General features: G+C 48.3%; 1 protein-coding gene across 5 annotated transcripts in view; it reads right to left on the bottom strand.

Annotated features, from left to right (window-relative positions):
- LOC114159664 (keratin, type I cytoskeletal 13-like) overlaps positions 1–13,400 on the bottom strand; it is a 17,717-nt gene continuing 4,317 nt past the window's right edge. Inside the window, exons 7-14 of one of the 5 annotated variants that reach the window (XM_028041713.1) lie at positions 7,910–8,126; positions 7,111–7,193; positions 6,882–7,038; positions 6,611–6,772; positions 6,249–6,374; positions 5,635–5,709; positions 5,408–5,556; positions 5,161–5,326 (exon numbers count right to left, since the gene is read on the bottom strand). In XM_028041713.1, the coding sequence (XP_027897514.1) occupies positions 5,221–5,326; positions 5,408–5,556; positions 5,635–5,709; positions 6,249–6,374; positions 6,611–6,772; positions 6,882–7,038; positions 7,111–7,193; positions 7,910–8,126 (1,075 nt within the window). In that variant the 3' untranslated portion in view covers positions 5,161–5,220. Of the gene's footprint in view, positions 80–4,588; positions 4,623–5,160; positions 5,327–5,407; positions 5,557–5,634; positions 5,710–6,248; positions 6,375–6,610; positions 6,773–6,881; positions 7,039–7,110; positions 7,194–7,909; positions 8,127–9,157; positions 9,255–11,073; positions 11,183–13,400 lie in introns of those variants that run through there. The other 4 variants (XM_028041718.1, XM_028041719.1, XM_028041717.1 and 1 more) reach the window with 4 other exon arrangements.

A 13,400-nucleotide genomic window follows, 5' to 3' on the forward strand; every position in this document is an offset into this window, starting at 1 on the left:
AAGATCCAGAGAGCTCTAAAACCAGACGGACCGGTCCAGAACATTTTGGTTTTCCTGTAGTTTGATCTTGGAGGACCGTCTGTGTTTGACAGGTGTTGGAGTTGCTCCGCCTTCCCGCTCATTCCTGCAGAATTCCCCTAAAACTCCTGCATCCGTAACCCGAGTTCTGGTCCAGAACCATACATGTTCTGGTTTTGTTCATTGGAACGACTCATAATATTCCAGAAACTGAACCTGTTTTCTAGATACTCACACCAGACCAGAACCTGGAGTCTGAGCCGGTTCTGGTCCAGAAAACGGCGTCACTTCGTATCTATGAACATCGACTGACATGGTTTTACAAAATATGACCTTAATTTGTGATGAAGTGGCGACCGGTCCGATAAGGACGGGATTGTTCAACTGTCCTGTGATTCGATTCAGATTTTTGGAGTCACAGTTTCATGAAAATTGATGATTGATCATAATTTGTGCTTCAATCTGTAGGAGACTAAAGGATCCAACTGATCCAGTCTGGAAGACAAACGGAGACACTGAAGTCGTTTCCACTTCCTCTCTGCTTCACCGAAGAGAAAAGAGGAAAACAATAAATCATCTAAACGGAAATTATAGTTTGTTTTCATTTATCAGGTGATTAATTGGTTCATTGCTGGCCTGTTTGTCACTAATCCTTTATTATTATTGTGCATGTTGATGGACGTTTATCGCTGCGTTTGCTCGGCGTCGTTCACAGCAAATATTACCTGGAAGTCAACAAAGAGCCCTGCTGGATGATTGGAAATCTGCTTCTGTTTAGAGGTTAAAGGTCAAATCCAGCAGCTTTTCTGATCACAGTGAGTCGGAGCGCCGAGGCTTCGTTCAGCGCCTGGCCAAAGGGCACGCAGGCAGAGGGCGGGATGAACGCCAGCTCTCTGTCTGCTGGCTTTCCAACCATTCAGTCAAGGATCCGGGTTCTGGTTCAGGTCTCAACAGAACCTCCTGGAACGGGCTCGGATCAGGTTGTGGAGCCCCGGGTGTTGTCGGAGCGCCGGAGCGATGAGATCATTCCAGGATCTGGATGAGAGTTCCCCTCCAGCGCTGCGCATCAACAGATTTATGAGCACTCTGCAGATCTGGGAAGGTGGAGTGCGCCCCGGGCCGGGGAGGGGTCCGATTAACGAAACCCAAGAGAGGTCACAGATCCGCTGCAGGCGGAACCGAGCCGTCCGTCAGGAACAGCACCTCACAGGGCAGAGGAAACGGGGGTTCGGATGTTTCTGGGAGACCACACACAGTGGCTTCAGTCATCATTCTGTCCTCTCTGCTAACTGGTCCAGACTTGAACTAGGCCATTCCAGGATCATAATGTTACCCTGCCTTTTCCAGTCCAGAACCAGGGTAGATGTGGGTTTGGGATCATTGTTTGAGGTAAAGTCGAGGAATCTGTGAACTTTGTGCTTTGTGCCCCTGCAGTGGCTGCAGGCCCTGAGCATGACGGTCCCACCACCGTGCAGTGTTGTTAGGTTTCTAAAGGTTTCTCATGGTGTCCAAAGAGTTGAATCTCTGCTGGGTCCGACCAGCTTCTGTCCAGGAGACGAGTTGATTGGGAGCAGCAGCTTCTGTCTTGGTCTCGGACCAAGTGGACCGTCACCCTGATGCTCCGGCAGTCTGCGAGAGGCGGGCTGGTTCCTGAACGTCTGAATCATTCTGCTTTTATCTGAAACAGTTTGTGTTCTTCTCCACAGCTGGATAACTTGTTAACAACTGGTTAACTAGTTGGAGGTTTATCTCCAGTGGTCACTGGTTGCCGGTTCATCACAGAGCAACATGTGGCTCGTTTCCCCTGAGCAGCACTGATCCGGGGCGGTTCGTCACGCTGTTGTCTGCTTTCGATTGTAAAGGCGGCGCAAACAACCAACCCGACCCGTTCCAGGTCCTCCAGCTGTAGGTCAATAGGATGATGGTGCGGTCCGGTTAGGGCGGAGATTTTTCTATCCATTGATTGGAAAACAGAAAAATGTCACAAGACAGACCAGTGTGTGATACTGGTCTGTCTTGTGACTGGTCATCGTACCAGTACTAGCTAGGCGTTTGGTTTTACTCTGGCCAGCGACAGTCTGGCTGGCGGCGGAAACTCTCCTGAACGTTTCAAAATGGCGTCCTGAGCCGCTCCGACCCGTGGCGTACCGCTCGGTGGAAACATCTCATTCAGATTCAGCTGAATTTGCTGATGCTGTTCCTGAATTACTCTCATCGCAGAACCAGCATCGCATGAGCTGCTCCAGACACCCGCAGTGGCATTGCAGTTGTCATGACGACACAAATGAGGACAGGAGAAATTCAGCAAGCAGGACTTCTGGGTTTTTCCAGGTCTGCGCCCCGCCCCGCCTGGTTTCTGATGACGGGAGCCGAGATCGTGGCTTTGTGTAGAAACTACAGTCTGCTGGCAGAAACCTGAATGCAAATAAACGCCAAAAGAAAAAATAACGTCTCCTTTTGGCCCGGACCACACAGTCGGGCCAAAGAACTTTCCTGGTGTGGATTCGCCCTAAAAGACAAAACGACCAAACGGTTCCCACAGGCGGACAAGAGTCCTGTGACTGAAACTCGACCTCGGACTCCCAGGAACCAGCGTTCACATCGACCTGCTTGCTAAGCAACACCAAGCGGAGGCCGAGAATCAGAGGTTCTGATTCTGTTTCCGGCCTCAGACTGGAGGAGTTCTGGTGGTTCTGATCATTGTGTCATCAGGGAGACAGAAGTTCAACTGTGTTCAGGTTTTTTTTGGAAATGTTTCGCTCAGTTAAGATCCGTTCTGCTGATCTTCACTTTGACTTGTAATAAAGTCTTTTATTTTCAGAACAATGTCCATTGTCTTGTCATTTCCATTGATCCACATGAATCCAAACCAAGCACAAGAAACTGTTTGCCTCTTAGCAACACCTGAACAGAATCACACCTGATTAGTTATCACGTTAGCATGATTAGCTGTTGGGCTAGGGGGACGACATTTTCTGCTCTGCAGCTGCAGGTGAGGAGAGGAACTGGATCAGTTCTGATGCCGTCAGGCATGACGAGACGTTCAGAACCGCTGACAGAACCAAACCGACACAGAGACACCATGAGGAGCAGCGAAGGTCCAGAGGTTGGGTTCTGTTTGGTACCTGATGTTTATTTAAAGTTTACTGCTCTACTCACCCTAAGTTAATTTTTTTTATAAGTTCTAAAGCGCTAATTTACACGGCTGTTTTATAAACTTCCACTTGACTAAAGTTTGACAAAAGTGATGAAGTTTTGGTTATCGACCGTCTGCACTGTTGGTTCTGGAACCTCCGTTGGGTTTGGGTAGGCCTGGACCGGTACCGATTCAGCCTCTAAGCGCTCTAAAATGTCCTGGTAACAGGCTGCACTTTGTCCTTCCACTCAACTTTCCAGTGATGAAGCTCTGTGAACAAGAAGCGTCTTTAGAAATGATCTTTTCTGGCTTTTTCTGCTTGGAGAGCGAGTCTGCTGGACATCTGGGTCAGCATCTTTATTATGATTGGGTCGGATCAGAACCAACCAGAACATAATCAGAACCAACCAGAACCAACCAGAACATTTCTATAGTAAAAATAATTTTTCGGATGTAATTCTCTAACTTTGTGACGAAGCAACGTTTGAGTTTTTATTTGTTGTGAACCAGAACCATCAAACTCTGTTGACTCTCTCAGGGTTTTGGGTTTAACCTGCTGGTTCTGAAAGGCCCGTGTGAAGACGGGTCCATCATTTTAACACATGTTGAACACATAAGAACAGATGAGTAGATAAATCTCAACAGTTTGGGCTCTTAGCGTCATGCCTGTCACTGGACCATCAGAACTTTTAACTGACCGCTGGTTCTGTTGGACCTGGTGGGTTCTGGTTCTGCTGATTAAACCTTTAACTCTAGAGCCTGGAGAAACATGTGGCGCTTAGTTGAGAAGAAATTAAAAGCTAAACAGAAATAAAGTCGTGGTTCTTTCAGAATAAAAGCCGGCTAGCAGCTCCAGTTTGAATCGGTGGATTGAAGTAAAACTGGCCGCTGCTGCCCCCTGGTGGCCATGACGGATAATTATAAATCTGAATTCCCTCCATTTCCTCCTTCTGGACCAGAACCAATCCCAGCCTCCTCTGCTTGCGACAGTTCAGAGTTTAGTTAATTTAAACTGAACTGGAACCAAATCCTGGCCCAGTTCTGAGTTCTGACCAGGTGTTTATCCTCCAGGTCTGCCCAGATAAGCTGCTGGAATCTTTTCTTAATTCTTATTTCCATATTTCTATTAGAATTTATTTGAGTCTATATTTTTCTTGTATCTGTTTGGGTTTTGCAGAACCTGTGACCTGTGAATGGATCAGGTTCTGCTAAAGAACTCAGATCGGTTCTGAAACTGTTTTGTGCAAAACTTTTACTCAAATGTTTTGTTTTCTCCATATTTATTGAAAGTTTGTGAAATAAAACACAGTTCTCCTCCCAGTGCTGCTGTGGTCACCTGAAATAATAATAATAATAATAATAATAATAATAATAACAATAATAATAATAATAACAATAATAATAATAATAATAATAATTGATAAGTTACAATGCATCAAACCTGGTCAATCAGAGCCGGGAGGAGGGTCTTAGTGTTGTCAATCATCACCATGTACGCACAGCTAAATGTGCCAACGGTAAAGAAACAGCTTAATGTTCCAGGAAAACCGTCTATATGCCTTCATCGGTGGCTATGCTAACTAGCATTAGCATTTTTTGCAGGCTATGTTGTGGTGAAGAGCAGAGAGCAAGGAGGACTGAGCATGAGCTTGATTGACAGCGCTTAGACCCGCCCGCTGGCTCTGATTGGTTGCATCAGCACTGGGAGGAAACTTTTTTCCCACATTATTTCTCTGATATCTCACTGTCAGCTGATATGAAAAATAAAAATAAAATGTTAAATAAGTTTCTTCCTGGAGTTTTAATGTTATTATCTGGTAACTTTTTCCTGTAATCAGAACCTCCATTTAGTTTACATCTGCAGCCAGAACCAGAACTTTTTTTACTGGTTTTTAAAAATATTTTAACTGGTTCTGGTTCTGAAGACCAGCAGCCTGCAGGCCCGGTTCTGACCGGACCCGAACTCGGTGAGGTTTTGGAGGAGAAATGAAGACGGACACGCGGCGCTGAGGCGGACTCTGGTTTATTCTCAGGTGAGTGATCAGGAAGGAAGCTGATTGGCTGCTTCAGTGAGTCACTGAGGAAGAGGTGGATGAAGATGAGGAGGAAACCAGCTTCCCGTCCACGGTCTCCTCCACCATGGTCACCACGCGCCGCGTGGAGGAGGAGGAGCTGCGGACCAATCAGAGCACAGATCAGGTGGAGCCGACCACCTGTGGGCTGAGGATCGTTCTCCAGGTGAACATGTCTCACCTGCCGCCTCCCTCTCCGTCCAGCAGGCGGCGGTATTCTGCGATCTCCATCTCCAGCCGGGTCTTCAGGTCCAGCAGCATCTGGTACTCCTGACCCTGCCGCTCCATGTCGGCCCTCAGCTGAACCAGCTGCTCCTCCAGGGACGATACCTGCACAGGCACAGGTGAGGCTGTAGCTCCTCCCACTTTCACCGCATCACAGGTCAACCAGAACCGAACCGGTCTCACCTGCATCTGGTAGCCGGACAGCTGCAGCGAGTATCGGCTCTGGGTCTCAGCCATGGTCGCCTCCAGAGACGCTTTCTGCGCACAAACCACAGAAGAAGAACTTCATTATTTCACTCCGTTCATTTAAAAACCAAATAGTTAAAAGTTGCTGTTTAGACGCTGGATGAAGTTAATCAGATTAATTGAATCGATTAATCGTTAAGTGGAGCATAAAACAATTTGCTAAAGAACAACACAGTCAGAGCTACAAAAATAATCATTTTGCATTTAAGATAAAATCCTATAAATCAGTTTATTCAGAACTCTAGTTCAGTTTTAACCTGCTTTATTTTCTGTAATAAAATCAATTAATCACTTTTACATCCAGTTGTTAATCAATAATTAATCAGCAGATCAGCTCTACGCTGTATTGATGATCAGAAAGGCTTTTCTCATGTTGATGTCCACTAATTTAATGTTTAGTGACTTTTAGGCAATAAAATGTTATGAATTATTAATTTATTCATAAAAAAAGGTTTTGAGTAATAAACAATAATCAATTACTAAAATAATCATTAGCTGCAGCGATAGCAGCAGCTGTGTGTTAATGTTTGTCAGAGTGTGTGTGTCCTCACCATGCCCAGCATTGTCTGCAGCTCGATCTCCAGAGACTGTAGCGACCTTTTGACCTCTGTCACTTCGCCCCTGGACTCCTGCAGCGTCACCGACTGAGAGACCACCTCCTTGTTCAGAGTCTCTGTCTGCACACACACACACACACACACACACACACACACACACACACACACACACACACACACACACAGCTTTTATTCTTAACCAGAACCAGAACCAGAACCTAATCCACACCAAACCTCTAAACTTGACTGGAGATACAGAAAACATGAGGACTGGAAAACAGTCGTCCCTTTGTGTCCTGCACAAAGTACAGGTAGAGTTTGAAGAAGAGGACAGGAAGTGAGGTCATGTGGCTCACCTTGGTCTGGAACCAGGCCTCCAGGTCTCTCTGGTTCTTGGCGGCGACCGACTCGTAATGCTCCCGGATCTCCTCCATCACCTTGGTGAGGTCCTGAGCCGGCGCGGCGTCCACCTCCACGTGGACCTGGCCGCTCATCTGGGAGCGCGTGGACACCAGCTCCTGCACACACGCACACACACACACACACCCACACACACACACACACACACACACACGATGACATCATCACGAAACTCTCCCGCGGCGACCCGGATGCCGTCTTGCTCACCTCCTCGTGGTTCTTCTTCAGGTAGATCAGCTCCTCCCTCAGTCCCTCAATCTGCATCTCCAGGTCCGACTTGGACAGCGTCAGCTCGTCCAGGAGCCGCCGCAGCCCGGCGATGTCGGCCTCCACCGACTGCCGCATGGCCAGCTCGTTCTCGTACCTGAGGAGACACAGGAGGACAGGTGAGGCGCTGCGCACGGCCCACACCTGGGCGGGGGGACGGAGGACTCACTTGGTCCTTAAGTCGTCTGCGGCCAGGCGGGCGTTGTCCAGGCTCAGGTGGACGGCTCCGTTCACTCGGAGGGCCTCCTGGATCTGCACACAGGAAGTCTGAGGTGAACAGCGGAGGCAGCAGGTGAGCTCTGATGGAGACAGACTGGAGCTTCACTGCCAGGAAGGAGGAGTTTTATCATAAAACTAAGGCTGGAAGGAAACCGAGGAATCTGGATTCACTGAGACACCGAAGCTGATTTATAAACTGGAACCTGAACAAGCCGATTCTACTGACCCAAACGAGGTTTTGCTGACCTTTCCAAGATGACCAGAACAATTTGGAAGGCCTTAATGACCTGACCTTCACAAGGTGGAAGACTTACAACAAGGTGTTGGTGAACCGGCTGTTAAGGAACCAGTTGAGCTTAACAAGCCTCCCTACCTTAACAAGGTTTTACTGATCTCAACATGCTGCTGACCTTAATCAGCTCAACTGGTTGACCTTAGCGAGGTGTTGCTGGTAACCGACTGATATCTGGAACTATGACAGAATCCTAAAAGTCCTTAAAGAAGGAAAACCTGGAGAAAACTGCTAGTAACTTCTAGTCAGGCTTCCAGGTTCAGAAATCATAACTTCAGGAAAGAGAACCAGAAGAAGAAATCCGAAGAAAACCAAATTAAAATCCTGGAAGATCTGAGTCTGGAGAAGAGCTGGAGGAGGAAAGACTCCAGAGAAGAAGAGATGAAGCATCAGGATGAGTCCTAGGAGAACCTGGAGCTCCAGATCTCCACCAGGAGACGCTTCATGTTCTCCTCACCTTCTCTGTGATCTCGGTGATGGAGGTGAAGAAGCCGCTGTTGTCCCGGGTGGAGGGCCCCACCTTGCTGTCCACGAAGCCGCGGATCTTCTGCTCCAGCTCGGCGTTGGCCGCCTCCAGCTTGCGGACCTTCTCCAGGTAGGAGGCCAGCCGGTCATTCAGGTTCTGCATGGTGAACTTCTCGTTGCCCACCAGGCTGTCCTCCATGCTGGAGGCGCTGAAGGAGAAACCTCCACCTCCTCCACCTCCTCCCAGGGAGAAACCTCCACCTCCTCCACCTCCTCCCAGGGAGAAACCTCCACCTCCTCCACCTCCACCCAGGGACGAGGAGATGCGGACCCCAGAGCCTCCTGCTCCTCCATACACGCTGCCGGCCCTCAAGGAGGAGAACCCTCCTCCTCCTCCAAAGCCCCTCACAGAGCCGCCGGAGCCGGCGGAGGAGCGCATGGAGCGAGAGATGAAGGTGGTGGACATGATGGATGCTGCGTCTCTGAGAGGAGAGTGAGGAGCGGAGGAGGCGGCACGGCTTTTAAAGCTCCTGCGGGAGGCGAGGCTGCAGGAATGCGAGGCGCTGGGCGTGGAGCTGACCTTTACCCAGACCTGTTCCGACAAAATCCCCACCTGCAGGCGCTTCGCTGAGGTGCAAATTAGACGCTTCAGCGTCGGTAATGTCAGGCGGTTCTGAGGAATGACAGCGTTTAGCCTGGAGGTCCGGGTGGAGGCGCGGCGGAGTTCCTCCGTCTCTGGAGAACCTTGGTCCAGGTCCGTTACAGACGATGGATCAGGATGCAGGTCCTGAGGACCAGTAAAGTCAGAGTTTCCTTCCCTCTGCTGAGCAGAACCAGGCAGGAAGTCTGCAGGAATGGACCTGGAGGTTCTGGGTTCTGGAGCCTGAGGTCAAACAAACACCAACACACTTTAGGTTGGATCCACAGGCAGAGATGGAGGAGCTGATCTCCAGGATCAAGATCCTCACTGATCGTCTCTCGCACATCCGGACCTCCTGGTTTGGAACAGGAAGAACCCGGTCTGGTGAGGTGACCTCTGACCTCCTGATGCTGTCTGCTTATCAGAGGACCGGTCCAGGAAGGAAACTCCACATTCAGTCAGGAGTTCATGGAAGGAGCTGAGGAGAACCGGGCCGACTGGCGCCAGTTCTGTTTTCCTCTGATGGACTGACTGATTGCGTCTCCTAACTGGGGAACCAAGGCAACGTTTGGACCTTGGGTTCTGTTGGACCCACTTCAAAACAGATGAAGTTCTTCAGGACTGATCTGAGGATTCTGGCGAGTTGAAGGTGTTGACTCTCGGTTCCCCAGTTGTTCCTTCCCACTGTGGCCACATGCTTGCTCCTCAGGAGGATGGACAGGGTAGCATTAGCTTTGACTTGATGTTCAGTGTTGGTTCCGGATAACAGGGGTTCTTTTCTCCTTGAACTCCTTCACCAGCAGGTCCATCATACCTGCTGCGGCAGGTGGAAACATTCCTGCTTCAATCCGTCGTTCACGGATCGTCGGATGAAGGATTAACTTTTCTTACTGGAGTTGATTTTCCGTCTAAAGCATGAAAAGGTTTGGCCTCTAACCAGAGCGGTAAACTAATAGCTTGTGTAAAGAAAACACAGAGACATCAGGTGGAGAGTGAGAAGACATGTTTCATGTCAGAGCGACTCGGAGCAAGGTGCAGCATGTTTTATCATTTTATTTATCTTTGGATCAGACGCTCAGCGTCCACAGAGACCCTGATGGTCCAATCGGACCTTGGGTCATCACCTGAGGCGTTTCTACCTGCAGCTTTTCCAGCCATTTCATTCAGACGTATTTCCTGAGGAGATCCGGAGATTAATTTAAGTTTCCAACAAAAGCAGGGAGATCCGTAAAATGCCCAGGAAGGACCGGTCATGTTATTGGACCTGGAGCAATGGTCGGTACCGCTACCTAAAAAGTTAGCAGTGCTGACAGTGAAGCACTAATCATACACATTAGTTCCACTAATGCTAAAGCACTAAATCAACATTTAGCAGAAGCTAATGCTAAATGTTGGACCACTGTAGTATTTAGCAGAAGCTAATGTTAAAGCGCTAATTTCAGCCACCATGTGTCAATGACAGCATGTGCTATAACAGGCTAAGCTAATCATGAAACAGAGAGCATGATGGTCCAGTGTGATGTTTCTACCTGCTGTGGTTCCTCTGACTCCGCCCACTGAGGGTTTATGACCACTGCTACCCATCCTGAATGAAAACTAACATCTGGTGAGGCAGAGACTTTCATCACTGGAGACGTTCACGTTCTCTTTGACAAACCGATTGAATCTCGTCGATTAGAGCCACAGACCCGTTCAGGACCTGACCTTTGACCCCCGCCTGCAGGATTTCATTCCTGATCCTACCAGCCGCGGCACGCCGACCCGTCACCCACCTGGCGGTCTGATCTCAGATCTATATGTTTCCCTGCAGTCAGCACAGCCGTCAGAGCGTTGATTGATGCCAACCTTCAGGGCGGCAGGTGCACCGGCATCGCCCCCCGCTGAAACGGCAGGAATCCCTGCATGGAGACGTTTCCATGGTGACAGTAATCCATCACCGCAGCGACAGAATCGCTGATTGTTCGACTTTATGGCCTTTAGTGGAAGTTTAATCAGGACCAAAGTTCAGCTTCTCCCCCGTCCTAAATGTTGGTGGGATTCGGCTCTGCAGACCTTCATGACCCTTTGGACCGTCGGGTTCTGCTTGTTTTAAATTATAACAGGTTCTGGTTCATCGGGGTTCTCCAGTCGGCCCCTCCCACTGCAGCTACTGTTACTACTCAGACAACTGGAGAGGCTGAGAAAACACCGGCGGAAACTCTGTGATTAAGAGAAAAACACTTCCGAGGAGCCGGAGGGCGATGAAGAGCAACGGGGCCCCAAATCAACATTCTTCTGTGGATAAGCCGTCTAAATTGCTCCTTCAGGGCCCTGACTTGTTTTTGTGCTAAATGTGACACTTTATAGATTTAATCCTGCAATACTTTCCCTAAAACCGTCTCAGTGCCGCCCTCTTTGGGTTGAATGGTGGTACTGTAGTTTTCCTATTGGCTGCAACGGTCCAGCTGTTATTCAGCCCCGGTTCTGGACTAAAACCGTCTCACTCAGACACGCCCCCTGGTGGTGAGTCACTGTGACTAACGTTGATCGATTCATGTCTCAGTTTTGCTCATGTGATTCATCAGCGATGTGAACGTGGACCGGGACGGTTCCTCCGCTCGCCTGCAGGCTGAGGAGGAGGAGGAGCTGACAGCAGACCTTCAGGTCCAATGAAAGTCGAAGCTTTGGGTTTTCGCTGCAACAGAACCGAACCGGCTTCCTTCGGACCTTTGGACTCAAATCGGTTCTTCTTCCTTTTCTCAGTCCGTCGCGTTCTGCTGGATTTCTGCTCCATTTTTGTCTCCAACCTTGTTTGTCTTCATTGAGGTTTCTGAGGTATTTCCATCATATAAGTATGGCCTTTGACTAGGCCATAGCACTACCTTGGTTCTTCAGATGAAGCCGTTTGGATCAAGTCTTGGTGCTGCACCCTGGACCTGCCTGAAGTAGAACCGCAGATCCGAACCAAGAACCAAGCTGCCGCTTCATCAGAGTGAAAGAGAGAATCCTGCAGTAACGCCGCCCTCAGCTGGCCGTCGGCAGGTACTGCATGTTGGAGGCGAGGGCAGTTTGAAGCTGCAGAGCCTCGAAACAGGGCAAAACTTTTTAAGAGATATTAAAATAGATGTTTTGAAAAAGTTTTTTATTAGAGAATTTGGTTTTAATAATTTCTAAAAACCCAATTTAGTTGTTTTTATATTGCTTCATTATAGAGCTGCTCGGATATTATTCATAGTAATAATTAAGTTTATTAAAATCATAAATAATCAGCTGTTTTTATTTAGAAGAATGCCAGAGAAAATAGCTTCAGATTTGTGATTTAAGCCCAGCTGTTCTCCGCCTCCGGACCTCAGATTTACAGGAAAATACAGAACTGAGGCTGAAATCACTTCATCTGGTCAAATGTATAAAAAACAAACCATTCAGATCCAGAACCTGATGGAATATCAAAGAACCTTCTCAGATTTTCTGAGTATTTTAAGGAAATCCGGGTTTTCTTCGCGGATCTGAAGGCTGACTTCCTCTAACTGTCTTTACAAGAACCGACCGCTAGAGGGCGACACCGCTAACAACTGAAGGGTCTGAAGTTTGTTTCACATCAGTGAGTCATCATGACCTCATAAATCAGGCTCATAAAAAGTCTCTACAGGTTTAGGTCCATTCCTGCAGACTTTATAAAAATGTGTGAATCATTTAATACAAAAAGCTCCAGAAATAGATTCATTTCCTCCAGTCTCCCCTGTGACATTATAGCAAAGCGTTATTTTCCATTTCAGTACAGAAGCGGCAAAATACTGATTTGAAGAAATAAAACCTATGACAAATACAAAATAAAAGCATGAGGAAAAATCCCATGTTCAGCCTAATACCACCTGTAAAGCTTCAGGAAGCAGAGTTCAGGTCTGCTAATCAAAAATAATATTTAACTTAAAAACCACAAAGCATTTGTGCTCACGGCACCAAAATGGCCGACAGCGGTTCTGGGTCCTCCAGAGGAAAACATCCCAGGAGCAGATTCAGCCCAACGTCAGAGGAACGACCAGGGATGACCCCATCTCAGGCTCTGCAGGCCTCAGGTAAAGGTTAAAGGTCATGCCCATGGACCAGTGTGAATGAAAGCCTCTTCTCTCCAGAAACAAGATGGTCTGTTTAATCAGAGTGTATATATTTTGAAGGCCGGCTTTTCTCAACCTCTGGAAGATTCCCATGAAAGGAAGAAAACTTTCTTCAGCTCAATCAGGACTGAAATCTGGACCTTGAGCTCCAGAAAGTGGAGAACCTGCAGGGAAACTCTGGGAAGGAAGCCTTCAGGTCCAAGTAGAGATGGTGAAGATCAAGCTCTTATATTGAATCAGGAGTCTGTACTTCCAGTCCTGCAACGTTTAGGCTGTTTCACATCAAATAGTTTGGTGGATTCAGTTTGATTACAGTTCTCTTCCTCTCTGCTCTGAGTCAAACCAACCTGTTCCCCTCCTGGCCTGTGGGGGCGCTGCACCAAGAACCACTGGAGGAAATGACACAAAAACCTCTGAAGACACTGAGAGCAACTTCCTTCTTCACCAGATGGAAACAAGATGGAGGCGTCAGATTTTAGTGTTGGAGGATTTCTCTTTAGTGTTTGGCTGAAGACCAGGAGCCATTTCTGCTGCTAGCGCTAGGCTAGCACGTTAGCTTTGCTTGTATTTACCCAGAATGCCCTGCGCTGTAGTCCACTTCCTGCCTTTGGAGTGGTCTCTGGTCCGCTTGGCGTTCACATTCAAGCTGAACCAGAGTTCACTTCAACTGAACCCAGACCGAGGTCTGGAGGACCAGAGGTCAGAGGTCCATTAGGATACACACCTCACCAACCGAACCGGACTTTGAC

This window comes from Xiphophorus couchianus, chromosome 16 (genome assembly GCF_001444195.1).
Source record: "Xiphophorus couchianus chromosome 16, X_couchianus-1.0, whole genome shotgun sequence".
In the NCBI taxonomy this organism is placed as follows: Eukaryota; Metazoa; Chordata; class Actinopteri; order Cyprinodontiformes; family Poeciliidae; genus Xiphophorus; species Xiphophorus couchianus.